Consider the following 27439-nt stretch of genomic DNA (forward strand, 5'->3'; position numbering starts at 1 on the left):
TCAGAACACATATGGAGGGCTGGTGTAGTGGCTCAAGTAGTAGAGTGCCTGCCTTGAAAAGTGTGAGGCCCTGAGTTAAAAAACCCAGTACTACCCCCTCCCCCCCCCAAAACCCCTCAAAATAAAAAAAAAATGTGGAAACGTAAAGTGAGACTAGAAAAAGACCTGCCAATGTTTACACATACATTCATATATATATGTTTTCTTTCTTTTTGGTGAGAATGGGGTTTGAATTCAGAGCTTTGTGTTCCCAAAACAGGCACACTTGAGCCACACCTCCAATCCATTTTACTCTGGTTATTTTGGAGATGGGAGTCTCACTATTTACCTTGACTTGGCCTCAAATGTGATCCTACTAATCTCAGCCTCCCAAGTAGCTAGGATTATAGAAGCCACTGGTGCCTGACTACCAAAGTATTTTTAAAGGTGTAAGGCTATGATTTTCATACAAAAAAAAGTTAGGCAGCAATGTTATTAAATCAGTAAACTATCAACCTAAACGGAATACTCAGTTTGCATTTCCACTAAAACGCAGCTAGTAACATCTGACAGTAATCAACATTGTATTTAATAAGCAATTATGAACAGCAAAGCACAACAATATTAAGTAAATGTTCTGTTTTAAAATCTCCCTCATTTTGGCTTCCCATAATGAGGTATTTGCAGAAGTATTTGTTCACATTCAAACTGAAGAAGTTCTTATTTAGGAGAAAAGGATAGACTTTTAAAAAGTCATTATTTTTTAATAACAACCAATAATCTCTCCAGCTCCCAATTACAATTAGGGTGGTTTATATACTTACTGCCTCTCAAAATACATACACTAAGACTAATTTACTTTTTATTTTACCTTATTGGGTGCTAGGAATTGAATTTGGGGCCCTCAGCATATGCTAAGCATACATCCTCATCACTGAGCTACACCCTCAGCCTGTAAAGCTAAAGATTTTAAAATTATATGCAAAAACTGCATTCTATCCTGCACTAGCACCAACTCCTACAGAGAGGAGGTCTCTACTTTGGCCATCATCTTAGGGACAGAAAACATGCCTTAGTTTCAATGACAGACATCAGAAGACTAGAAAACCAATGTAGCCTCAAAATATATGAGAGCCAAAGACTGCCAAAAGAGTAACTTGGAAATTACTTAGCAATAGGTACCAATTTTCTATTGTAAGGGGAAGAGTAAGTTATTTCATTTGGCTCATTTAGCTCAATTATTAGCATTTTATCTAAAATCTGTATCATCTGTTTGGAAAAACTTCAGAAGGAAGACATGTTGAGTTGATTCATCTCCTATATACCCTTGATCCAAACATGATTAAACTTGGGTCAAAGAAGCAGTTTCATTTTGTGGCTTGTTTTTCCCCTCCTCTCTGCATTTCACCGCTCCCCCTCCCCCCGCCCACCACCTTTTGGAGATAGGTCTCACTATGTAGCCCAGGCTGGCCTGGAAGTCACAATCCTCCTGCCTCAACCTCTTTTCTGTATTTGACACAAGCAGTTACTCTCCTTCATTTGAAAATAATAGGGTGAAACAGTCATCTAGATCTAGACTACACATTCAGCCTCACGTTAGAGCTACACATCCACATGTGTATATGTATGGTTGTTGCTGGGGACTGAACACAGGACCTTGCACAAGCTAGGTAAGTGCTCTGTACCACTGAGCTACATCCCCAGCCCTTGGTTTTTTGAGACAGAGTCTCACTATGTAGCTCAGGCTGGCCTTGAACTCACTATGTAGTCTAGGCTAGCCTTGAACTCTCGATCTTCCTGCCCTCAGCCTCCATGCTCAGCATATTCACCTTATACCTAACCAAAATTTTAAACAAAACTGGACATTTTAACTCAGGACTTAAATAATGTTTAAGATTCAGAAAAACTGCTGGCAGCAACTAAAAGCACTTAACTGATAGTAGTATTCTGAAGCCAAGTCAGTGTTCTTACAGGATTTCTACCTTACCTACAGAGAAACAGGTATAGCCCTTAATCCACTCCTGATAGTGGTAAGTATTACTTTACCAGAATTAGCTTTGATAATGGTTATTTGGTTTAACTTTACCAGCCTGAAATATTTTATTATACTAGTCTTCAAGTATACTTGAGGAATTTATTCAACTGATTCACAAGGAGCTAAATTTGTCAGTATCCTAAATCTTGCAAACTCTCTTTGAATGTAATTTTCATACTCCTCTTTACATTTTAACTGTCATTGTTTATTACGGTTTTTGGCTACATTCTCTACAATTTCAGCAGCATCTTAAAGAGACAATGTGTCTATGTACAATGAAAAAACAAAATGGCTTGCAACATCGGAAATAAGAGCCATAGTTTTAACTGTACAATATTAAGGGGAATCTGTGATAGGTATAGCCTCTGTTTTCTGCAACATGGACAACTTACACATGTAAGTATCAGCATTATGAATGTGACAATAAAGAAAAAAAATTTTTACAGGAGTGAAATACAACATCCTGAAAAAACATTGGTTTCTACCATACAAGGCAGTTAGAAAATGTTCACATTTTAACAAATCTGTACAAACCACAAGAAACTTATGTATGGGACCATCATCCCACTATGATAAGAACCTTCTAGAAATGTAGAATAACCATTAACAATTTATAAATCTAGTATCTATGTACTCCACAGCCCTAGAACCCAGGAACTGATTCAAAGAACTCAATATGCCCAACATGGATCACTTTTACATGCCTTGATTGTTAATGAATGCCTGCTTTTAATCTCTCTATGATGTACAGTTAACTTGCACCTTCACGGAGGTCATTCGATTTTTTTTTTTTTTTTAGCAAAGAAGCAACATCATTTAGCAGCAATTAAAGCGCCTTCAAGAAGACTTAAAAAAAATACAATATCCAATTAGAAAAGCCATATTTTTAAACATTTGTACAAGAATAAGCTGCTGAAACTTAGTAATTGAAATATAACATCTGTACAACAATTTACAGTAGAGCTAGAAGGGAATTTATCATTATTCTGCATAGGTCTGCTTTTGGTTACATACTATCTCTCTTTTTTCAATGAACAAGGCCTGGTAGCAAAACAAAAATACCTGTTAACAATTCTAGCATGTTGAAAGCACTGGATCTAACAACTGAGTGAATTCAACTGATTTCAAAACAAGCAGCTCTTTTTGTCAAAGGTGTAAAGTATCTAAGAATAACAGCTCTTCCTTTAATAGAACCAGTGAAAAAAACGGACAAGTGATTTCGAGGTACAACTTGGTAAAAGCCAGAATAGGCAAATGACAAAGCCTAACTTTGTCCAAAAACTCTTAACTCTCACATTCTATTATTATAAAACACAACGGGCACTGTCATTCAGTTCTTACTTTGGTTTTAGCAGATTAACTGCCGAATGCTGAAGATGTATCCAGGCACTGTAGTTCTTATGTTAGAAATATGTTTCATATTTTTTCCATGTGTTTTTAAATAATGAAAAACTACCCTTCATATTAGAACTCTCTAGTAACAATCAATATATTTAAGTATTATAAACGTTATTTACAGTGTTCCCCTAAATAAACAAAACTTCCCCATTTTTCTTCTATCTTAACATGGTATTCCTGTTTTTGTGCAACAGGCAGTCATCCTTCACTGCTCAAGGTTAGCGTGAGAAGTGTGCACTTATTCACTGTCCATGATCCACTCTCATACAAAAACGTGGAAGTTCAATTCACAAACAGTTCTCAACCATGTCCTGCGTAAAAAAAGAAAACAAAACACTCAAACGCTCTCAAACTCAAGTATGCATCTGGAAGCAATTCAAAGACATCATGCCAATCTTGGAGGAACGTCAGTAAGTAACTATGCTTGAAGAAGGGGGGGTGGGGGATGCTGCCAGCCCAGCCATGTGTAAGTTTCCTGAAGAATTTGATCTTCTCATGTGTGGGAGAAGGTATGGGTCATTTGCCAATTGGTGCACATCAAATCGATCTTCTTTTCGATATGCCAAACAACGTCTTATAAAGGCCTTAAAAAGAAAAGAAAGCCAGCAATTAAAATGACCTTTTTTTCTCTTCTAAGTATCAATCCACTCGTCCAACAGAAGGATTGGATACACTTAAGACTATAAATAGATCTTATCTTACTGGAAGATGAAACCTTCAAAAAACTTTAAAATTCTACAGCAATGAAAATTCATTCCAATTTCAACTCTCCACTCACAACTCCTAGTGTCCCACTATAGTCTAAATTACTATTGCTTCCCCTTGAACTTATTGCTAGAAAGTTGCATTTTTACTTAGAAAATTCTTAAGACTTTTTTCCCCCCAATTTTTTTTTCTATTGCTAAAAAATACTCTCACCCTCATCCCATTTGGCTATCAGTTTAGTTTGACCAAATGGTAAGAAGCCATTTTTTGCCATATTTTTTTTTCCTACTGAGCATAGGATTTTCTTCAGGTTGAGATAATACTGAAGTGACATTCCCTTTTTGTTTCCTAGGTCAGTTCTGTGCATTCTTACAGTTTTGAAGAAGCTAAACAATGAAATGTAGTCACCAATTTTTTTTCGATCTCTATTCCTCGAGAATACCTTTTTACAAAATAACTTTATGGAAGTATATCATTATTTTTAGAAAGACATATGAATTGCATGTGTAAAGCATAAGAATGTATCTGTGAAACTGACAACCAGATCAAGATAAAGAATGTTACCAGAACCACCCTAGTAAAGCTCAAAGCCCGAAGTTTAAACCCCAGTACTACTAAAAATCAAACAATAACAACAACAACAAAATCAATTATTATCAGAACTTCTGAAGCCTCCTTAGGCACTTTCCTTTCAAGCAATGGCTCAGTCTCCAACTGAACCTGGGTAAGCCTCCTTCATGACTTCTAATATTACAGCTGAGTTTTTGTTTGTTTCTTCCTAGTGGGACCAGGGTTTGAACTCAAGGCTTTGAACTGAAGGCTTTGGGCTTGCAAAGCAGGGCTATACCGCTTAAGCTACACTTCCAGTTCATTTTGCTCTGGGTATTTTGGACATAGGGTCCTGTGAACTATTTGCTGGGCAAGCCTCAAATCTTGACTCTGCTGATCTCAGCCTCCGAAGTAGCCAAGGATTACAGATGTGAGCCACCAGTGCATAGCTCACAGCTGAGTTTTGATTATTCTGAGCTTTATGTAAATGGAATTATATGGATTATATTCTCTTTTTCTTGGTGGTTTCTTTCACTCAGTATTGTACTTAACAGATAAAAATTTCTGAACTGGTAACTGGTAACTGTTTTGCTTTCTTATTGCTGACACCAGAAATAACTTTACCTTGTCTTGAAATTTGCAGCTGCTACATAAATTCATAAATTATGGTCATAATAGAAGCTTTTAGAATGCAATTTCTCATTTGCTGTGGACATACCCATAAAAAAAAATTTCCCACGAGATTTTCTGTATGTTACCTTGTTAGCAACCAACATGTTGGAAACAATAGGTTAATTTGATCATCCAGTAGAAGTAATTAGGCAAGCCACAGGAATTTTCTAAAAGCTGCTTCACTGCCAATGAGATATTACTATCTTTTTTTGCCAAATCTTCACAAAGGTAACACTGTAACTCTTCTTGGCTATATGCAGCAGAGCTAACTCTTGGTTACTGTATAATCATCTCTTATGTTGTCATACATGGTTGAGATAACTGGTGTAAATATCAATTCTTTTTCTCTTTCTTTTTTTGTGGTACTGCGGTTTGAACTCAGGGCCTCGTGCTTACTAGGCAGGCACTCTTACCACCTGAACCACTCTGCCAGCCTGCACTAGTTCTTTTAAAAAGGGCTATAATGAAGTCAAAGCTTTAGCTTTAGAGATACTTTCATGTACAGTGAAGGAATCACAGTATGTAACAAAATTTTATTGAAAAAAAATTCATGAATTAAAGCATTTGCAGGGAAAAAAAGTGAAGACACATACCATTGTACCTTTTATGCTTTGAAATTCATTAAAAGAAAAATTTTCTCTAAAAACATATCTAGTTATTCTCATTATTTTACCATGGCTAACTTACTATCAAAAGTCTACCAATCCCTTAGAGGACTTTATCTCTTTTAGTCTTTAACAAATAAAGCTTTGTGAGAACATTTGAAAATTATTAAAATGGATAAACAAATACGCTAAAAGGCAAAGTTTGAGGGAATAAAAGGCTATCAAGGTTATCAAACAGTAAGGTTAAGGTTAAGAAGTCTGCAATAAGTAAATGTAGCCAAGACACCCACGCCAGGTTAAGGAAAAGTCAACAAAGGTATATTCTATAGAGACAAGAGGTTTTTTTTTTTAAAGAATGCATGTGGAATCCCCTCCATCAACTTTTCTTTGATTCCAGATAACAAAAAGCTCATAATAGAACCTATAAAAAGCCTAAGATAGGAGAGATGGCTAAATGACACTCCCCTGTGGTATACTCCATTCAGGGCCATTTCTGTTAATATTTAAAAAACAAGTAAGTGGGGGGAAGAAGGGGAGAGGTGGTCAAAACAATGTATACACGTGTAAGTAAATGTAAAAACAATAAAAATAAAATTAAAAAGAAGAAGAAAAAAAAACCCTCTGAAAATTTCAGAGCAAAACAGAATGTGAACATATATATATGCTACATTGCATATGGAAATCTCACACCAGATTTCATTAATATGTGCAATTAATACAAAAATTTTAAGAACATGTATGCAATAAATTCTTTGTAATGCAAAAAAATTAAAATAAAAAATAAATAGACCTTATTTAATTGAATTCATTTAATTTCTGCTCTCACTGAGGCAAAACAGAAAAGGATAAAGACAAGACTTGGATGCTGGAACAGTTAAAATCTTTTTAAGAGGGGCACCAGTGGCTCACGCCTGTAGTCCTAGCTACTCAGGAGGCAGAGATCAGGAGGATCAAGGTTCGAAACCAGCCAGGGCAAATAGTTCTCGAAACTCTATCTTGAAAATACCCATCACAGAAAGGGCTGGTAGAGTGGCTCAAGGTGAAGGTCCTCTGAATTCAAGCCCCAATACCAAAAACAAAATCTTTTTAAAGGAGTCATGTTTATCTTATGAAAATAATTCATCACACCTTAAAATAACACCATATTTATCTTTTTTTTTTTTTCTTTTTGTGGGACTGGGGTTTGAACTCAGGACTTTGTGCTTGCAAAGCAGGCACTCTACCGCTTGAGCTATACCTCCAGTCCATTTTCCTCTGGTTATTTTGGAGATGGAGTTTAGAGAACTATTTGCCCCGGCTGACCTCCCGATCTCTACTTTCCAAGTAGCCAGGATTACAGGGTGTGGACCACCAGTGCCCAGATACATTTATCTTTTTGACAAAATCTTGTCATTTAAATAGCTTGTAAAGACAAATAAAGACTTAAAGGACAAAATGGAATGCTGGACAGCTCAATAAACAGTGAAATTACATAAAACCCAGCACATTGTCAATTTTAAAGGCTACTGGAAAAACCTAACAGAATTTATTCACACTATGTAAGAATAATAGAAGGCTGGTAGAATGGCTCAAGCAGTAAGAGCACCTGTCTAGCAAGCCTAAGGCCTCAAGTTCAAATCCCAGTGCCACCAAAAAAACAAAACAAACAGAAAAACAAAACAGAGATACAAAAACAATATGGTGCTTGATTATGAACTAGTCTGTGGCCTGCCCACCAGAAAAAAACAGGAATTTCACAGGTTTGTCTTATGAGTTTCACAGGATTTTAAAAAACAGAAGACTGGTGGAGTGGCTCAAGCAGTAGAGTACCTGCCTACCAAGCAGGAGGCCTTGATTTCAAACTCCAGTACCAAAAAAAACAAAAAAGAAGATGACTCCAACAGAAAATCACAGAGAAATGAGCTTTGTGACAAGTATGACAAAGCAGGAGTAGAAATACAAATATGAAAGGCCAATAGGGTGAAGGTGGGAAGATAGCATCAGAGTTTTGCTATTAATTAGAACTATTTCCCATCATTTTATTAGAAATGTATGGATTAGACCTGGATTATTGGATATACATGAATTATACTGGATATCTCTCAAGAGCCAGTGCAAGGCAGCATAGAGGTCATAGACTTGGATTTTGGTGTTGGCAGGAGTGGATACTTGTGAGGCACAGATGTGCTATCAACTAGTTGGTAAGATTCTGAACAAGGTATTTTGCTATGGTGGGGCTGGCTGCTTTCTCACTTTACAAAATAGGAATAACTAAAGTATGTGTACTTCATTTGGTTGTTAAAATATAATGCATACAACAGCACTAAACAAATGGCAGTTATTACTACATTTATTTTTTCTTATACACTGAAATAGCTCAGTAGTAACATAAGCTGATTAAATAAAACACAAAAGTAATCTCATGATTTTCCCTAATTTTCAAAACAAGCTGATGTGCACAAAGAATTGGGAACCGTATCTGTGTGCTTAAAGATGAAAAATGTTACAATCAAAGGCTGAAGCTCCCTTTTCCAAAGCGAATCACCAGCACTGTTGTACAGATGTCTTGCAGTGGCAATTTCTTGTCACTGTACTTAGCTGAAAGTATTTTACTGTATGCACAAAATTTTTTACTTGACAAAATTTATTTAAGGTGAGTTCCATACCTTGGCTTCACTGCTTACAACTGGTTTTACAGGGAACTGGACTTCTGTGGCTTTTAATATTGTATTTTCTTGAAGAATATCTTGTTGAGATTGATTGTGACCAAATGGCTTAAAAAAAATAAAATGTTGAGAAATTTATATACAAAATATTTAAAACAAGGATATCACAGGTGAGCTCCCCAAAAGAAATGATTTGTGTTCTAAAATCTTGTTCTGAGTCATCTGAAAGTTGGGATGTAGTCTCACAGAAACAAGATTGTAACTGCCAGTAGGCTGAGAACTATTCTCAACATAGATCAAACACTGTAAAATGGAGAAATGGAGAAAATAATTAAGATAAAGTAGCTCTAGATTTGGAGTCAGGAGATCTAAGTTTGGTCTTAACATGCTGTGAATTTATGGATAAGTCCCTTAACCTCTCTTCCCATATAGATGTACATAGGGTGAGATATAATCCAGATAATATCTATAGCAACTTAAAAAAAGAGCTATGGAAGGAATTAAGACTGAGTTTGATGATATTTCTCTAAGGAGTCACAGGAGGAACTATTTCCAGGCCAAACTGTGCTTGTTAAGGGTGGGATGGTCGTGAATGATGGAGAAAGTAGAGAGAATGAAGACAATGAAAGTAGTTGACTCCAGTGTCCCTAACAGCAGAAAATGTTAGTGCTGTTAACAGATACTTACTACAAAAGGGAAGAGGGAAGCGAGGAGAGGGAAGAGAGAGGAGAGGAAAGGGACAGGAGAGGGAAAGAAAAGATGGCTATTTAAAATAACTGTGATCTAAGAAAGAAATGGTCTCTAAAATGAAGAAACCACCCACAGAGTGGGAGAAAATATTTGCCAGCTACACATCAGACAAAGGACTGATAACTAGAATATATAGGGAACTCAAAAAACTAAACTCTCCCAAAACTAATGAACCAATAAAGAAATGGGCAAGTGAACTAAACAGAACTTTCTCAAAAGAAGAAATTCAAATGGCCAAAAAACACAAATGGCCAAAAAATGTTCACCATCTCTAGCTATTAAGGAAATGCAAATCAGAACCACACTAAGATTCCACCTCACCCCTGTTAGAATAGCCATCATTAGAAACACCACGAACAACAGGTGTTGGCAAGGATGTGGGGAAAAAGGAACCCTCATACACTGCTGGTGGGAATGCAAACTAGTACAACCACTCTGAAAAAAATTTGGGGGCTTCTTAAAAATTTAAACATTGATCTGCCATATGATCCAGCAATACCACTCTTAGGAATATACCCAAAGGAATGCAACACAGGTTACTCTAAAGGCACTTGCACACCCATGTTTACTGCAGCACTATTCACAATACACCCAAGTTATGGAAACAGCCAAGATGCCCCACTACTGATGAATGGATTAAGAAAATGTGGTATTTATACACAATGGAATTTTATGCAGCCATGAAGAAGAATGAAATGTTATCATTCGCAAGTAAATGGATGGAACTGGAGAACATCACCCTGAGCAAAGGCCCAGAAGACCAAAAATCGTATGTTCTCCCTCATATGTGGACTTTAGATCAAGGGCAAACACAACAAGGGGATTGGACTTTGAACACATGATGAGGTGAGAGCACACAAGGGAGGTAGGCGGATAGGCAAGAAACCTGAAAAAAACAAGATAGCATTTGTTGCCCTCAATGCAAAGAACTAATGCAGAAACTTTAAAGCAACAGAGGCCAATAGGAGAAGGGGACCAGTAACTAGAGAAAAGGTTAGTTCGAGAAGAATTAATTTGGAATGTAACACATATGTACAGGAAAGCAATGCAAGTAAACTCCCTGTATAGCTATCCTTATCTCAACTAGCAAAAACCCATGGTCCTTCCTATTATTGTTTATACTCTCTCTTCAACAAAATTAGAGATAAGGGCAAAATAGTTTCTGCTGGTAACGGGGTGGGGGAGGGGGAGAGGGAGAGGTAGGGGGAAGGGAGGGAATAGTGGGAAGGGGGGAGAAATGACCCAAACATTGTATGCACATATGAATTAAATAAATAAATAAAGCTAAATTTCAGCAGGTGGGTTTAGTGTACCTTTCCCATCAATACAGGATAAAAAATGCTATTATATAATAAATAAATTAAATTAAATAATTGTGATCTAAGAAAGAAATTGGGAAGCCTGACATTCCTTGGAAAGATCTAAGTTGACGCCAAGTTGGTGACAATTTGCCTTTAAGAAGGAAAATTCAACTTACTTCTACACCAATGAAGCTGGTATAACTTACCTTTCTACCATAAAGACACTGAAAGAAGATGACTCCAACTGACCACACATCAACCTTGTTGGAAATTTTTGGTGGCTCTTTTCCAACTACAAAACACTCAGGAGGTAAATACCTATAGTATTTTTTTGGGGGGTGAGAGGGGAGTGGTGGTAGAAGAAAAGGATACTATTAACAATCTTTAACTTAAAACCTTCTTAAACATTCTAAATCTCAGAATGCTTATTTTATTCATATATAAACTTTAGGACTATCATCAATGAAAACCATCAATTCAATTTTTTCTGAAGCATTTATATTTTTTAATCGTTTGACTCTAGAGCCAAAACATACAAATTTATAATGAAGTACATTTATACCTATATATATAGTAACAATACATTATCACCTAGAGAGTGTAATACTACCTTGGTGTAATACTGTAATCTGGGAATCTAATAGAAAAATCCTTTCCCATTGCCCTCAGTCAATATTCAAACTGTAGGCAGTTCTCTTCCTAAAATGTCTATCAGATCATGTGGTTCTCTTTTTTAAATGGCCTGGACAGCATTCACTACCAACTAGGTAAGAGTTCATATTTTGTTTGTACCACAAGACCCACCCCAATCCTGGCAAGAACATATTTATTTAACTTCAAAGTCTGCACTTGGTATTATCCCCTCAGATTGACTCATCAGAACCAGCTCACTTGCTTTTTCACACTTTGTGTGTATGTGGCAGCACTGGGGTTTGAACTCAAGGCCTCACACTTACTAGGGCAGGTACTCTTACCATTTGAACCACTCCACTGACCTCACTGTTCTCCTTTTTCCTCTGTTCTTTTGAATCTCTAATGCCTTCCCCAGTCACTGTGTTTCATTTAAGCATTTTTCTTCTTCTAGACCCAACCTCCATGAGCCTTCTCTGCTTCTCTCCAGGCAGGGCTTTGCTTCATCTCCCTATGCTAGGGCAGGATATATGGTACCTCTACCTTGGCTAGACTAGGAGTTCTTATTCACTATGCAGTTTCAAATACAGGCAGTATCTGGAATATATGGATTATTCAAAGTCCTACTTTCTAAATATTCTACATGCTATTTATAAGTTAACACTTCTTTTTATAAATGAAGGGTAAAAATTAAATTTATCATTTCATGTTTTAAGTAGAAGATCCATTAGAGGTGCAAGCATCACACAACTACAAAAATTTAGGTAAACTAAAAATTATGAATGGGAGTAATACAGCTAAGTGGGAATCCATTTTTTAAAAATTCAGTTTTACACTCAATATGCTTAAATAACTAAGGTTTCAATAGGCTGCTGACAGATCTTAAAAGCATGAAATTTTCTTAAATAAGAACCATCAGAGACAACCAATGACTCATTTCCATACAAATCCTTTCCTATCCCCCAAATCAAGTAAAAAGCTATTTGTTTTATCAAAGTGTCTAGTTTGTTCAGGTATGTGATTAAAAACAATGACTGCACTTGACACCAGAGTGAAAGAGAGAGATTAAACAGATTTTTTTCTAAGTGACATTGGCAAATGTTTAAGTTTCTGGGGATGAAAGGTCATTTATAAAAGTATTCTAAAAGTATCACTAGGTCATCCCAGTTTCCAAATACGCAGCTAAACAGCAAACATGACTGTAGAAAATAACCATTTTTTTTGGAACATTGTTTCTATGGTGAATATATTCCATGTCCCTACAGGGGAAATGCCATGATATTTACAGACAGTTCTTACTTTTAACAGTTAAGATATATATTTATGTAAGTTTTATGTGGATCATAATTACCACACTACCATTAGAAGACACTCTTATGAATTACCCATCTTAGGAGATTCTGGCTGGAGAATACTAAAGTTACTTGCTGATGCTAAGTCATTCTTTCTCCAGTTTGTTATATATGTATTTTTTGGTGGGACTGAGGTTTGAAGTCAGGGCTTTGTACTTACAAAACAGGCACTCTACCACTTGAACCACATCTCCAATCCTAGCTTGCTAACATCTACAGTTAAGAAGAAAAAAGTGGCCAGGTGCCTGTAATCCTAGCTACTCAGAATAATCAAGGTTTGAAGCCAGCCCAAGCAAATAGTTCATGAGTCCCTATTTTGGAACAAACAAACAAACAAACAAACAAACCCAACACAAAATAGGACTCCAGAGTGACTCAAGCAGGAGAATGCCTGCCTAGTAAGTGTGAGGCCCTGAGTTCAAACTCCAATACTGGCAAAAAAAAAAAAAAAAAGTGGACTAATGACAGGATTCTCTCTCTAAACTCACTGAAAATAAACTCAAAAGACTACTTGAAAATAAAACTAAATTCTCATTAAAAACCCTGGAGGTGAATCTAGGTAATTTTGGTATGTTTAGTTGTACATTTACCAGTAAGTGCCTGCCCCTTGGGAAGTTAGATCCATTCCGTCTACACCATAACTATCATCATCCATAATCTTGGACAGACCAAAATCCGTGATTTTGATTTCTCCACATGCTGTTCCATCTACCAGAAGGATGTTTCCTAAAAAGAAAATATAAGATTTTTTTTATTTATGATGTATATATGAAAAACATTACTTTTACTATTTAAATGAACTTTTGGGAAAGTAGGTGCATGTTTTCAGATAACTGAATATATATGACGTTCTAAAACTATACTGTATAGAGTTTAAAAAATTATTAGACACATTTCACTAATTACCTGGTTTAAGATCATAATGTATAATAGGAGGTTTGATCTCATTGAGATATCTTAGTGCATTTACAATCTGCATTACAATAGACCTAGCTTCTTTCTCTGACATTAATTTGTGTTGCTTCAGATAGAAATCCAGGTCATTGCCTTCACAGTATTCTAACACTGTACAAAACCTACAATGGGAAAGACAGAGAGAGGGAAAAAAAGACATAATTATCCAATAAGTCAGAATCACAACAGAGAAATGGAGAATATCTGTATCATCACCATGGGATAGGGAAAGCAAAAACAAGCTTTTCTTAAAAGATAAATCCTTTTCTTTACTTACGTATCTGTATCCAAGGAAAAATAATCATACAGTTTAACTATTCTGGGGTGATCCAGTTCTTTGTGTATTCTATACTCTCTGCAGGCATGCCTGTAGGAAGAAAGTATATTAATTCTCTGTGACCACTTAAAAATTCAATTTTTAAAACCCATAGAGTATTAACATTTACTTGTGGTAGTTTTCTTTTTTCTCATCTCTCCAGCTTTTATTAAGCTGATGGATCTTCACAGCAGCGTATCTTTGCTCATACAGGTCAAAAGCCTAGGATTTAAGGTAAAAAAAAAAGGTCATGCCCATACACCAACCAAATAGCCAGAGTTTTTGTGTTTTTTTCTGGATGATAATTTTTGCAATAATATGGAATTAAAATATACTATAAATCTTTAGTAATCATCTTTACTATTGTCACACTCAAGTTTTATAAATGCCAATATAGTGAATCAAGGTAATAATGCTAGTATTTGTTTTTAAAATGGATCTGCTCTTCTATGCTGTCAGCCAGGAAACCAGATGGTTACGTTTTTTTGTAGGTTGAATAAAATAAATTTTAAAATCTATCTTCTTAGCAGCCCCCTACACTTCTTGTTCACATTTGTGAAAATTAACAAATTCCTAACAATTTTTCAGTTCTTAAAAAACCATACTGTTAGTATCTATTATTGTTCAATATATATAAAAGGTAGTATAATGTACCCTTATGAACCCACTCACTGTCCAGTGTTAAAAATTTTGCCATACTTATTTCTTGTATTCCCTATGACACTTTTTTTGGAGGGGAAGGGAGGGTCTGATCAAATCCAGTGCTTCATGCATGCTAGGAAAGTGTTCTTCTGTTAAGCCCCCATGCTTTAAAAAAAATTTTATAAAAATAAACCCCAGAAATATATCATTTCACCTGTAAATTCTTCAATTATCTCTAAGAGATAAAAGGCATTAAAAACAACCACGTTATCACACCTAACTCCATCAATAAAATTCCTTAATCTCAGCTAATACCCAGCCTGTCCTCAGTTTTCCTTTTCGTCTCAAAAAGAGGATTTGTACTTGTACTTGATTTGCTCAAATCTGTAGTTTATTTTTTAAAAACAACATAAAATGACAGAATGCTAAGTACCTTTCAAGGCTTCACATGATTTATAAGATTTTTTTTTTGTAGTTCTGGAGATTGAACCCAGGACCTTATTCATGCTAGTCGAGGCTCAACTACTTGAGCCATGCTCCCAGCCTCATCAGTTGCTTTTTTTTTTTTTTAAATAACATTGAATGCCATTTATAAAAGCTTTAACAATTTAAGTTCCATTGTAAGTTATATTCAAAGATGTTCCTAAAAAAACACCTAAGGGCTCAGAATATAGCTTAGAAGTATGACACTTGCCTAGCCCTGGGTTTGATGATCACCATGGCAAAAACCAACCCCAAATTAAGTGCTTACATATTTGTTAGAAAGAAGATCCCCACTTCCCCACCCCATGGAGTTAACCTAAAAATAAGCAGAGTAAAACCAGTAAGCTGCTTATTTAAAAATTATAAAAACGTAACATCAAAAGTAACATAGGGAATGAAGTAGTTAAGAATATTCTCTTTGGAGTCAGATGACCTTTGTGCTAATAAGTATTCTCTCTGAACCTTGTAAAGTTGAGTTGTTGAGAGGATTAAATGGAGACTGCAGGTAGCAAGGGCAGTGTTTAGATGCTGGAAATAAAGACAATGTAAGCCACAAAAAACTTTCTTTTATGATGACAGTGAGGACATTAAAAAAAAAATCAGTCTAAAATGAATAAACAAAAGATAAATACTTAACTTCATACTGCTGTATTTTTCCTATATTTGTGTGAAGAACAGAACACATTACCTTATACACTTCACTAAAGCCACCTCTTCCAAGAAGATGAAGTAATAAATATCTCTCATTTAATGTTGGGTGATCTTTGAACCTTAAGGGCAGGAAAAAACTAGTTAGGCACATTGAAAGACAAACAGAAAGCTTCTTGTACATTAACGTTCCATTCTCTTATTCTATTCCTAGCTATTTCTTTCTCAGTTAGTGTTAATTTCAAATTCCATTTATTTATTTATTTTTTATTCCCTACCAGTCTACCTACACAAACACCACCTATCTTAAAGGTTAATTTTTATAGCTGAATATTCAGATTCAATGACTAATTATGACATTAATTGGATGTGGTGGCTCATGCCTATAATCCTAGCTACTTGGGAGACAGAGAGCAGAAGGATCATGGTAGAAGCCAGCATGAACAAATGTCTCTAAAGACCCTATCTTGAAAAATACCCAACACAAAACAGGTAAGGTAGAGTGGCTCAAGTGGTAGAGCACCTGCCCAGCAAGCCTGAAGCCCTGTTATCACCAAAACAAACAAACTTGGAAATAATTACAAATAGTAGCATCACTACTGTTACTATTTAATACTATTTAATGTTTACTGAACCTGTATATATTAAGCACTTACATTTAGTTCTCAACCAGCCCTATGAAGCAGATCCTGCTACTATGCCTAAATAGTTTGCTAAGGCTAGTAGTCAATAAGATGGTTAGTTCAAATGTGCACTCTTGAAATTTTAAAAAAGACAATAATAGCTTTAAAGTTGTATCTTATAATTTTTATTCAAAATCAACTGAATATAGGTTTGATAATTTAAGCTTTTCTTGAAAAACTTAAGATATTTGTGCTTAGTTTTAAAGGTACATTTAACAATTCATTTTATTTTAATTAACCTAAGTCATAGCCTAAAATTTTGAATCTAATTTTAAAAATAGTTAATTTCAAGTTATTTTTCTCATCTATTTTGTAAGAATTTTAATGTGATAGAATTTAGGTTGATCCCTAACTGCATTATTTCGTTCACCTTGCTCACTAAATTAATGTTGTTTATATTTATGAATTATACATACATTGATAATCACAGACAGACCTTTTGCCAAGCAAGATATTCATATTTCATAACAGAAATTGGCTATTTCCAATTATGATACTCTAAGTCATGAAGCTTAAAATTGTATCACTAGTCCTCTTTTGTGCCAATCCAAGTAATGCCCTGTCATTTCTATTTCTATCTTCTTCATGAAGCTCCCACAACACAGATATTTCTTCTTTGAATTCCTTTAACATCTATTATATCCATGGTACTCATTTTGATAACTAGAGATTAAGAACAGAAACTATGATTTGTAGTTTTTTTTTCCCCCACAAATTATTGCATAATCCTGGATACAGGGTTTACTGGAATACTTTTGGTTGAAATAATTTCTCCTTCACTGCTGTAACATTCACTTTGGTACTGGTCAACAAACATTTATTAAGTGCCTACCATGTGCTAGGCACTAAGTCTAGGCACTGGTCATACAACAAGAACAAAACTAAGTCCATGAGTGAGAGAAGACAGATAATAAATAACTAAAAATTATAATTCCAGATGATGATAAATATTATGAAAAAATAAAGCAAGGATAGGATACTGAGGGAGGGAACGAGCAGAGGCAGGGACTGCTATCTGAGTTAAGAGTGTTCTAAGGACAGCCTCTCTAATGAACACCTGGAGTGACATAAAAAATAATGCACTCAGATATTCAGAGGAGGAACATTTCATGTAGAAGAAATGGCAAGCACAATAGGCCTCATATGGAAATGTGCTTGACATGCCTGAGTGGCCGGGGACCAGATCATGCAAGGCCTTCAGAGCCACAGCAAGCACTATGTACCTTTTCTAAATGTGAGGAGATGCCTGACAAGGAAACTATTTTTATGCTCTCCATAAAAGGGAACTTTTATAACATGCAACTGTGAACCACAAATAAAGACTTACTGTGAATTATCTTCATTATTTATTCTTTTGAGCTCACGTATGTGAAGATTTCTGACTCTTTCCAAACGTTCAAGTTCTGCTTGGATTTCTGCCTCTTCCTGAAAATGAAAAGAGGGGACTATAACAAGCTCAATTTATTTGTGATATAAAAAAGGTGTTTTTACCCATGCGTCAATTTTTTACAGTGATGGGAAGAATAGTGCATTATAAAGTACTACTGAACTAAAACACCAAAGTGCTCTTTTCAATGCCTGAAAGACAGAAAGAGAAGGCAAAAGCCTACTTCAAGAAACCATCCTCACATAAAAATCTATACCTAATGAGATGCTGAATTTTATTCTTTACTGTAAGAAATCTATTTTTATACTGTTTATACTGAAACTGACTACAAGGCAGTCTGAAGCTGACTTAAAACACAAAATGAGCTGAAAATTTTATTTCTGGTCCACCTGAATTTTAACAAAGCAAATGAAATGAAGATATTCTGTAATGATTAAAAAAGGGAAAAAGGAAGAATTCAGACCACTGAGTATTCCTAAAACCTTATAACATTTGGAATACAAATACACTCACACATGATCTGACCATTGTGGTAGATCCTCAGTTATCAAAGCAGATGTAGGCAGGTCTTTAAGAAGTGTACTTTAAGCAAAGATTACTTATGTCTTTCTCTTATACACATACTTTTTAAAAATATGTTTGAATTTTTGTTGAGGAAGTAAATAAATACAGATTATGTTGGCCTAATATATGCCCACTCTCATAAATCTAGACCCCACTGATCAGATGTTATTTCTAATTATTACATTTAAATATTTTCTATTTAATTAGCTTCTTTGCTTTTAGTGATTTATCTTTCAACCCCCAAAAACTAATTCTGAAGTTTATTTTGAAAATGTAAGTATCATCATTTCACTCAAATATAAATAGTAGAGGTATAAAGTCTATTACACCTATACCTAAGACATTGAAAGGTGTATGTTAAGTATTATGAAGTAGAATCCAATCTTCACAGATTAGAAAAGTAAATCTAAATATGTTGCTTGTATTCTACTTGGCATCTTGGTGGTGGTGGTATGGGGGTTTTGAACTCAGGGCCTTGTACTTACTAGGCAGGTGCTCTAGCACTTAAGCCAGGCCCTTAGCCCTGTATTCTACTTGACTTACAGGTTATTTGAAAATGAATTCAACCACTGTTTTTTTGCAGAGGTAAATGTAAATCAGGTATCAGAAAATAAACAAAAAATTTCAAAATAAACTTAAATAAAAATAAAAGTTTATCAGAATTTTTTTTTTCTGAAACAGATACATACTAAATATACTTTTTTTTGGGGGGGGGTGATAACAGGGGTTAAACATAGGGTCTTAAGCACTCTAGGCAAGCCCTTTATTACTGAGCTACATCTCCAGCCCTAGATTGTCTTAACTGACACTTCATCAGTCACAAATATTTTTTTGTTTGTTGGTGGGAGGGGAGGGTGGTACTTGAGAAAAAAGTCTCTCAATGTATTGTAAACTGGTCTCAAACTCCCCATTTTCCTGGCTTAGCCTTCTGGGTACTGGAATTACAGGTGTGTATCACCATGCCTGCTTCAGCATTTCTTATCCTAATGAAGAAAAAAAAGTAAGGTAACATCTTTAGAGATTTAATAATGAGAGATTTGTTGTAAGAGCAGGAAAAAAGGAGCCAGGCACCAGTGGCTCACACCTATAATCCTAGCTACTTGAGAGGCTGAGATCAGGAGGATCATGGTTTAAGGTCAGCTTTGGGCAAATAGTTTGTATGACACCCTACCCCCCCATTTCCAAAATAATGAGGGCAAAATGGGCTGGAGGTATGGCTCAAGCAGTAGAGTACCAGTTTTGTGAGTGTGAAGCCCTGAGTTAGAACCCCAGTTCCACCCCACCCCCTCCAAAAAAAAAGAGCAGGAAAAGAATTTTAAAGTTTTTAACAATAAACTCAAAACACAACTTAGCTGTCTTAATTTAGTCATAAAAAGTAGAATACAAAACTGGCCATACAGATATGACAGATATGAAAGAATTTAAATTAATTTAAAGTTGAGAATCTAAAAAGCAGTAACTTTTTCTCTTCCTATTACTAACATCTGGTAGGCTGGTAAAATTTTAAGTCATCTGGTGAAAATATATAAAGCTTATTAGCGTACTGGCTGAAGTATTTACTTTAACTTTTATTTGAAATTAGACTACAGGGAACTACTTCAATCGTGAATTTACAGAAGTTAACTTTTGCTGAACCATAAATAAATATGCAACATTCAACTAAATTTTTGAACCTAATTATATTTTTTAACTGTGCACATAATTATATTTATTTTAGAATCTTCAGCTATCAATACAATGTAACTAATATCACAAAACAAGTATTATGGAAAATAAATGTGTCAGAAAATTAAAAAGCAAGTTTCTTTCCCTCTATAAAGCATGATAAAATTATGTCCCATAAAGTCTTACAAAATAAAAATGGAGACGTGCTTCATTCAGTTTGAACTGTTAGGTTTACCAGAAAATCAAAATGTCAGAAGCACTAAGGGGAAAACTATATTCTAGGTATTTAGGAGGAAATGTCAAGGAAAGAAACACAGAGAGACATAAATCCACCAATTAGTAAAATGTATTTATATCTTCCACTTTGTAACTTAGTATTTCACAGTACCTTAAGACAAAGTGACATAGTTCTAGGGGAAAAAAATAATTATGGAACCCTTAAATATCTTCCCCCAAATCCCACTGAGAAAAAGCATATACACTGTTATGGACTGAATATTGTGTTCTCTCCAAATTCTTATACTGAAGGTCTAATCCTCCAGCATGATGTTTTATGGAGATGCGGCCTTTGGGAAGTAATTAAGAATTAGCCATGTGTAAGACAGGAAGAAAATCCTCACCAGAAACCAAACCCTGTTGGACCACAATTTTAGACTTTTAGGCTCCAAAATGAAGAAAACTGTTTTCTGTTGTTTAAGCCACACAGTCTGGTGCTGTGTTATAGCAACCTAAGCAGACTAATATATATCCCTTTAAGCAATGCTGGGGCTATACTATCCTAACATCCTTTCATCACTGAAAGGAGCACAGCCCAGTCTTGGTCTGCCTCCAAGGAAAGTAGCTGTCTCATCAACTAATTTACCTTTAATCAGACCATTTCTAAAGGTCTATCATGTAGGCTATATCCTCTTTTGTTTGAGACTGACATTAACCTCTGGGGTATTCTCCAAATTAATCTTTCTTCAGAGGATTCTAGAATGAGAGTGCCTAGGTTTACAATAATCACCACAGAATGGAATTTCAAATTCAAGGCAAAACTAGACCAGACTGGTAGGATAAAAAAACACAATCCAAACAGCTAAAGTGCATTTAGTAAGAATACCAAATTTCAATCCTGGATTCATCCACTAGCTGAGCAGTTTACTAAAGCAAAGAGAATCTAGAAGAAACAAAGAGGGTTAGCGTCATGACTCAAGTGGTAGAGGACTGCCTAGCAAGCATGAAGCCCTGAGTTCAAACCCTGAAACCTCCCCACACCTTAAAACAACGATGACAACAACAAAACAAAAAGAAACAGACATTATAGAAATGTACTGGTCCCTGAAGGCAATTACAATGTAGAAGGGACACGAGTTAGAACAGACTATATTAAAGAGAGAGGTAGGTTTGATGATTAAATACTATATATATATATATATAAATTATCTTTATATATATATACAACATATACAAAATAAATATATACCACAACAGTTTTAACATCTTATTTTAACAGTACTTTAAAATAAGATGATACTCTGTATTACTTATATAAAAAAAACCAAGTAACAAATCTCAATATTGCCTGTTTAAATCTGCAAAATACCATCTTCCAATATTTTGTTTTTCAAAATTTTAAATGGAAAATAAATCCCACAGAAACTTAACCAGAACAGTTTGTCTCTTACCAGACCTTCAACACAGAAATGCTTTCTATTTGTAATCAAAGTCTCTTCTGACAACTTAATATTCCTTTGTTCAACTTTCTAAGCCAAAAGAAGGTTGCAATAATGTAGAATCTGTAAATTCCAGGTTAAAAGTGCTAGGTAAATTTGTAATTTTGTTTTTGGAAGTAATGGAGTTTGAACTCAGGGCCTCATGCTTGCTAGGCAGGCATTCTACCACTTGAGCCACTCCACCAGTTCTGTTTTGTGTTGAGTATTTTCGAGAAAGGGTCAAGAACTATTTGCCCAGGGTGCATTTGAACCTTGATTCTTCTGATTGATGCCTCCAGAGTAGCTAGGATTATAGGGGTGAGCCATTGGTACCTGGCTGTAATACTTTTTTTTTTAAAAGCATTTCCCATAATGGTAATTTTTCAAGTCAATTATTAAAAGAAAGGTGAAGGTGTAGGTGTTGAAGCAGTAAGACTTAAAAGTTATAAAATGTATTTTCACATTTAAAACCACCATCTCCCTCAAATTAAACATACTCATTTGGATAAGGGCAAAACAGTTTCTGCCTGGTAGCGAGGGAGTAGTGGGGAAGAGGGAAGAAGCAGAGGGAAAAGGAGGGGGTGGGGGGAAGAGGGGAGAAATGACCCAAACATTGTATGCACATATGAATAAAACAAATAAAAAAAAAAAATCAATGAAAAATTAAACTATTTCATCTCAAAAAAAAAATACTCATCTGAAAGTTATTTAGCAAATCCTGTATTTATACTATATGTTATTCCCACCACAAACCTCAACTTCCAAGAAATGTCATTTTATAAAGCCAATATAAGATAGGATATAGTTTGTTCTTTGCAGTGTTTGGGATTGAACCCAGGGCCCCTGGCTAGACAAGGGCTCTCTGTACCACTGTGCTACACCCCCAGTAAAGTACTTTGATACAGCTTTCTCAGCTTGCCTACAATGGATGAGGGTCAGTGAAAGAAAATATTTTTTGCGTTGTATATTATTAAAAAATGGTAGAATCAAAACTTGGTATAGTCTATTCAACAGCACCATAACAACTCTTTAAGTAGTTCAAAATGGCAACACCACGAACTACAGGTGTTGGCGAGGATGGGGGGAAAAAGGAACCCTCTTACACTGTTGGTGGGAATGTAAACTAGTACAACCACTCTGGAAAAAAATTTGGAGGCTACTCAAAACGCTAAATATTGATCTACCATTTGATCCAGCAATACCACTCTTGGGGATATACCCAAAAGACTGTGACACAGGTTACTCCAGAGGCACCTGCACACCCATGTTTATTGTGGCACTATTAACAATAGCCAAGTTATGGAAACAGCCAAGATGCCCCAGCACTGACGAATGGATTAAGAAAATGTGGTATCTATACACAATGGAATTTTATGCAGCCATGAAGAAGAACGAAATGTTATCATTCGCTGGTAAATGGATGGAATTGGAGAACATCATTCTGAGTGAGGTTAGCCTGGCCCAGAAGACCAAAAATCGTATGTTCTCTCTCATATGTGGACATTAGACCAAGGGCAAACACAAGGGGATTGGACTTTGAGCACACGATAAAAGCTTTAGCACACAAGGGAGAGGTGAGGATAGGTAAGACACCTAAGAAATTAGCTAGCATTTGTTGCCCTTAACGCAGAGAAACTAAAGCAGATACCTTAAAAGCAACTGAGGCCAACAGGAAAAGGGGACCAGGAACTAGAGAAAAGGTTAGATCAAAAAGAATTAACCTAGAAGGTAACACACATGTGCAGGAAATTAATGTGAGTCAACTCCCTGTATAGCTATCCTTATCTCAACCAGGAACACTTGTTCCTTCCTATTATTGCTTATACTCTCTCTTCAACAAAATTAGAGATAAGGGCAAAATAGTTTATTCTGGGTATTGAGGGGGTAGGGGGGAGAGGGAGGGGGCAGAGTGGGTGGTAAAGGAGGGGTTGGGGGCAGGGGGGAGAAATGACCCAAGCCTTGTATGCACATATGAATAAAACAATTAAAAAAAAGTAGTTCAAAATGAAATTTTTAAAAAGTTTAATGCCAAAATCACTTTAGTAATGAGAAAAGTATAAGTCCCTTAAAATTGTTTCAATTTCATGAGCCGGCTATCATGTCATTCTAAAAGTTTATCACCAGGAGAAATTAACAAAAGGTACTATTAAAAACTAATGGGAGCTGGGTAAGGTGGTACACATTTGTAATCTCAGACTACATCTGGAAGACGGAGGCAGGGTTACAAATTTGAGACCAGCCTGGGCTACACAGCAAGACCTGGGTCAAAAAAAAAGAAAAAAGGAGAGAGAGAGAGAGAGAGAGGAGAAAGGAGAAAGAGGAGAGAGAAAGAAAAAGAAAGACAGAAAGAAAGAGAGAGGGGAGGGAGGGAGGGAGGGAGGGAGGGAGGGAGGGAGGGAGAGAGAGAGAGAGAGAGAGAGAGAGAGAGAGAGAGAAAGAAAGAAAGAAAGAAAGAAAGAAAGAAAGAAAGAAAGAAAGAAAGAAAGAAAGAAAAGCAACCAACCAAAACAATTAATGAAAAGGGCAATGCCAAAATAAAAAAAAAGGAAACTACCAACTTCAAATTTACCCTTTTTATATGTCACTATATTGTATGTTTCCCCAAATCCTAAACACAACCAAAAAACACCTACAGAAAGCAGGCCTGAATTTATCTCAGTTTTAGTACTACTGTACCATAATCACATTCTTGGCTTAAATATGATTGTATAAACTGGGGAGAAGGGTAGGATGAGGAGAGAGACAAAAGCTATGAAATGCTTGGGTGTTTTCTTTCCTAACTATATAAATGCTCCCTCATTCCCACTATGTATTTAACTAGCTTAGATACTTCCCTCAGAACCTTTACTGCTAACGTTCCACTGATGTTTTCCTTTCTTCATACTTCATTTCCTTCTAAGAAGCCAGGAGGAGTGGTGTTTATTTTCTCTTCAAATGCACATATATACATTGAAATCCTTAACTGAGAATGAATGTTAAGGTGCATTTTATTTAAACAAAGCAAAACGCCACCTCACCTATAGAAAATATAGGTAAGAATTCTAATGGCTGGCAAAAATTAAGTATCTAGTATACTTCTTGTATAATGCTGTAGTATATGGGCAACATTCCTTAACATTAAACAGTAAGTACTCAAGGTGCTAATACCGAGACTTGCACATATAGGTACATATAGCCTTTGCATAGTATACTGTAGAGCTTTCTCCCAGTATTCTATTTCCTTTTAATCTTTTTCAGGATGTTGGTGGATTTTTAGAGTATGAGAAGATTAAACTTTCTGTTCAATGGTAGAAGAGTCTAGTTTTCTACACCCCAATCATGCACTGCACATGTAAATGGAACAGATTTATAGTTCTGATTAGGAAGGGCCAGTGGCCAAGGCTTTCTCCTTTTTAGTGTAACAGTGATCTGAACATACAAACCTGAATTAAACACTGCTCTAAGTGATGGGAAACAATTTGTAAAATTCTTTCCAAAATGTTAAAAATTTCATTGCTGTGCAACAAGTGGATTAATATTTTACACACTAGAAAAATCTTCATTTTAGTAACTAAAGATCACCTACTACTATCAAATTAAGGTATTTGACTATATATATGGAAAATCAGAGCCAGGAACATTTGCAGGGCCCTATGTGGGCAGGAGGTGGAAGATAAACAATTGAGTTTCCTGTTTACAGCTAGTTCCATGTTCTCTCAGCAATTCATCTTTTATGAACTACTCATTTTTAAGTGGGAAGCAGTAGTAAAACCAAAATGTCAAGTGAAGAATTCCAACACTCTTCTCAGCACCTTTCTTGTCCATATACATCAACCAAGAAGTCAGGAAACTGGTAACATTCTTCATGGGCTTAATTTTCCAGGACAGTGCATTTCCAACAGAATTCCACTGAAAACTACTACCTACACAAGTAGCAACTTATGCGCTACAGAAATAAGGTACAATGTGGTTGGCTTGAAGTAAGAGAAGAATTCTCAGATTTCTTCTGGTTATGGCCAAAATATGGAGGTGAACACATGGATTTTAAAGATTAAGTCCTCTAGCATTATATTGCTCATTATTTTCACTTAAACATAAAGTGACAAGAAATGTCACATATGCAAACTTATTCTTTGTGGTCATTCTACGGGTTTGATAGATAAGAAGACATTGGTATTCTAAAAAGAAAGACCAAAGGGGATACCAAACTTCAAGAATATTTGGGTCAATTCACCTAAAACCAACGCCCTGTATTCTCCACTGCTCAAAAGGCTTGTAGACAATCCATTGTCTTCCATTTCAACTAGTTGCAAGGTCCATTGTGAAGTGAGAAAAGAGCTGTGTGCTTGTTCTTGACCTGTAAAGATTTCATCATGGAAGATTAATACTGATGCTGTTGCTGCCTGTTACTGTTGTTTCTCTTTGCAGGTGCCAATATCGGTCAGAGAACAGGATTTCAGTGGCAGAGTTGTTGCTATACTGTTATCTCTTCAGAACGGAGGCACAAGGAGAGGTGAATGCCACATCGCAAGGAGCAAAGGAGAGAGAGAGAAAGAAATGGTGTCAGGTGGCATGTTGGATGTGATTTTTGTTTTAGTAGAGATTGAGATGACTGTAAATTGTTTAGCTGATTCCTTCCTTCTGCAAAGACAAATTTGTGTTGGTGCTGATGATTCTTGACTAATCCTGTTTCAATTACAAATCGGTTATGTTTTTCCATTAAACTTCTGGAACTTACATTTAGGCCTTATAAATCAAGTAAACATTCTCTTTCATCTCATACACACACACACATACACACACACACACGCACGCACGCACACTCTAAAACACACATCTTAAAACCAATCCCTATTATACTATTTAGTATTTGATACTGAGATGTCAAACTTTCTATATGCATTTTCTCTAAATGAATATTTAATATCAAGAAAAAGCAACACATGTCCACAGGCTGTTCACACCACAAACTTAACAGTAATTTGAAGGTATAGTTTGGTCCTAGTAACTTTTAAAATTCTATTTCTTCATCAGTTTAGGACATAATGATTGGTAATGTATGTATATATATATATTTTTTTAATTTAATATAACTACAAAGAGAATCTGTTATAAGGATGTTGGTTTTCAGGGATATTTTTCATTGTATGGGTTAATTTAACAATCCTTGGCAATAGATCACACAGTTGTTTTCAATTCCAAACTAATGATCTGATTACACAAACAACCTAGCAGAGCTCCTCAAATCAAAGATAAGTTGTTTTCCCATACCTAGAATTTACTGAAGACTAGTATCAAAACAATCAACTAGCATATGGTTTGTTAGTTTCCTTAAATCCCCAGATTTCCCATGGGGCACAGATACATAAAATAGGCTACCAGTTCCTTTGCCTTAGGAGAACAAACTTTTTTCTTTTGCAGTATTGGGGATTGAATCCAGGGTCAAATTTGTACTAGGTAAGCATTATACCACTTGAGCCACATTTTCCAGAATCCTTTGTGCTTTGTTTTTCAGCCTCATGAATTTTCCCAGGCCGGTCTCTTAACTATCAATCCTCCTACCTCTGCCTTCCAAGTAGGTGAGATTATAGATGTGTACCAACAGGCTTGGCTAACAACTTTTAAAGATAGAAAATTACTTCCTTTGCAACTATAAGCTTTAAGTAAGTGATAATTGGAGAAGCTTGTATTATTATTGGCAAAAAAAGTTATTTTCTTTTGAAATAGTTTCAGAAATACCTTGTGTAGTCTTCATATATTTTGTTACACAGTCCTGTTCTCATCTATGAAATCTTTCAGTTTT

General features: G+C 35.6%; 1 protein-coding gene and 1 non-coding gene across 5 annotated transcripts in view; one reads left to right on the top strand and one right to left on the bottom strand.

The window, feature by feature from the left end:
• Positions 1–546: 546 nt before the first annotated feature.
• Tlk1 (tousled like kinase 1) overlaps positions 547–27439 on the bottom strand; it is a 133429-nt gene continuing 106536 nt past the window's right edge. For all 4 annotated transcript variants that reach the window (XM_074071080.1, XM_074071081.1, XM_074071079.1 and 1 more), the window contains 9 exons: positions 17675–17772; positions 15705–15786; positions 14022–14113; positions 13853–13942; positions 13528–13697; positions 13212–13347; positions 10846–10957; positions 8589–8696; positions 547–3996 (listed from right to left, as the gene is read on the bottom strand). In XM_074071080.1, the coding sequence (XP_073927181.1) occupies positions 3820–3996; positions 8589–8696; positions 10846–10957; positions 13212–13347; positions 13528–13697; positions 13853–13942; positions 14022–14113; positions 15705–15786; positions 17675–17772 (1065 nt within the window). In that variant the 3' untranslated portion in view covers positions 547–3819. The remainder of the gene's footprint in view (positions 3997–8588; positions 8697–10845; positions 10958–13211; positions 13348–13527; positions 13698–13852; positions 13943–14021; positions 14114–15704; positions 15787–17674; positions 17773–27439) is intronic.
• On the top strand, positions 5333–5455 carry LOC141422932 (small nucleolar RNA SNORA32). Its single transcript, XR_012447624.1, has one exon. It is a non-coding gene; the product is annotated as a small nucleolar RNA SNORA32 (small nucleolar RNA).

This window comes from Castor canadensis, chromosome 4, assembly GCF_047511655.1.
Source record: "Castor canadensis chromosome 4, mCasCan1.hap1v2, whole genome shotgun sequence".
In the NCBI taxonomy this organism is placed as follows: domain Eukaryota; kingdom Metazoa; phylum Chordata; class Mammalia; order Rodentia; family Castoridae; genus Castor; species Castor canadensis.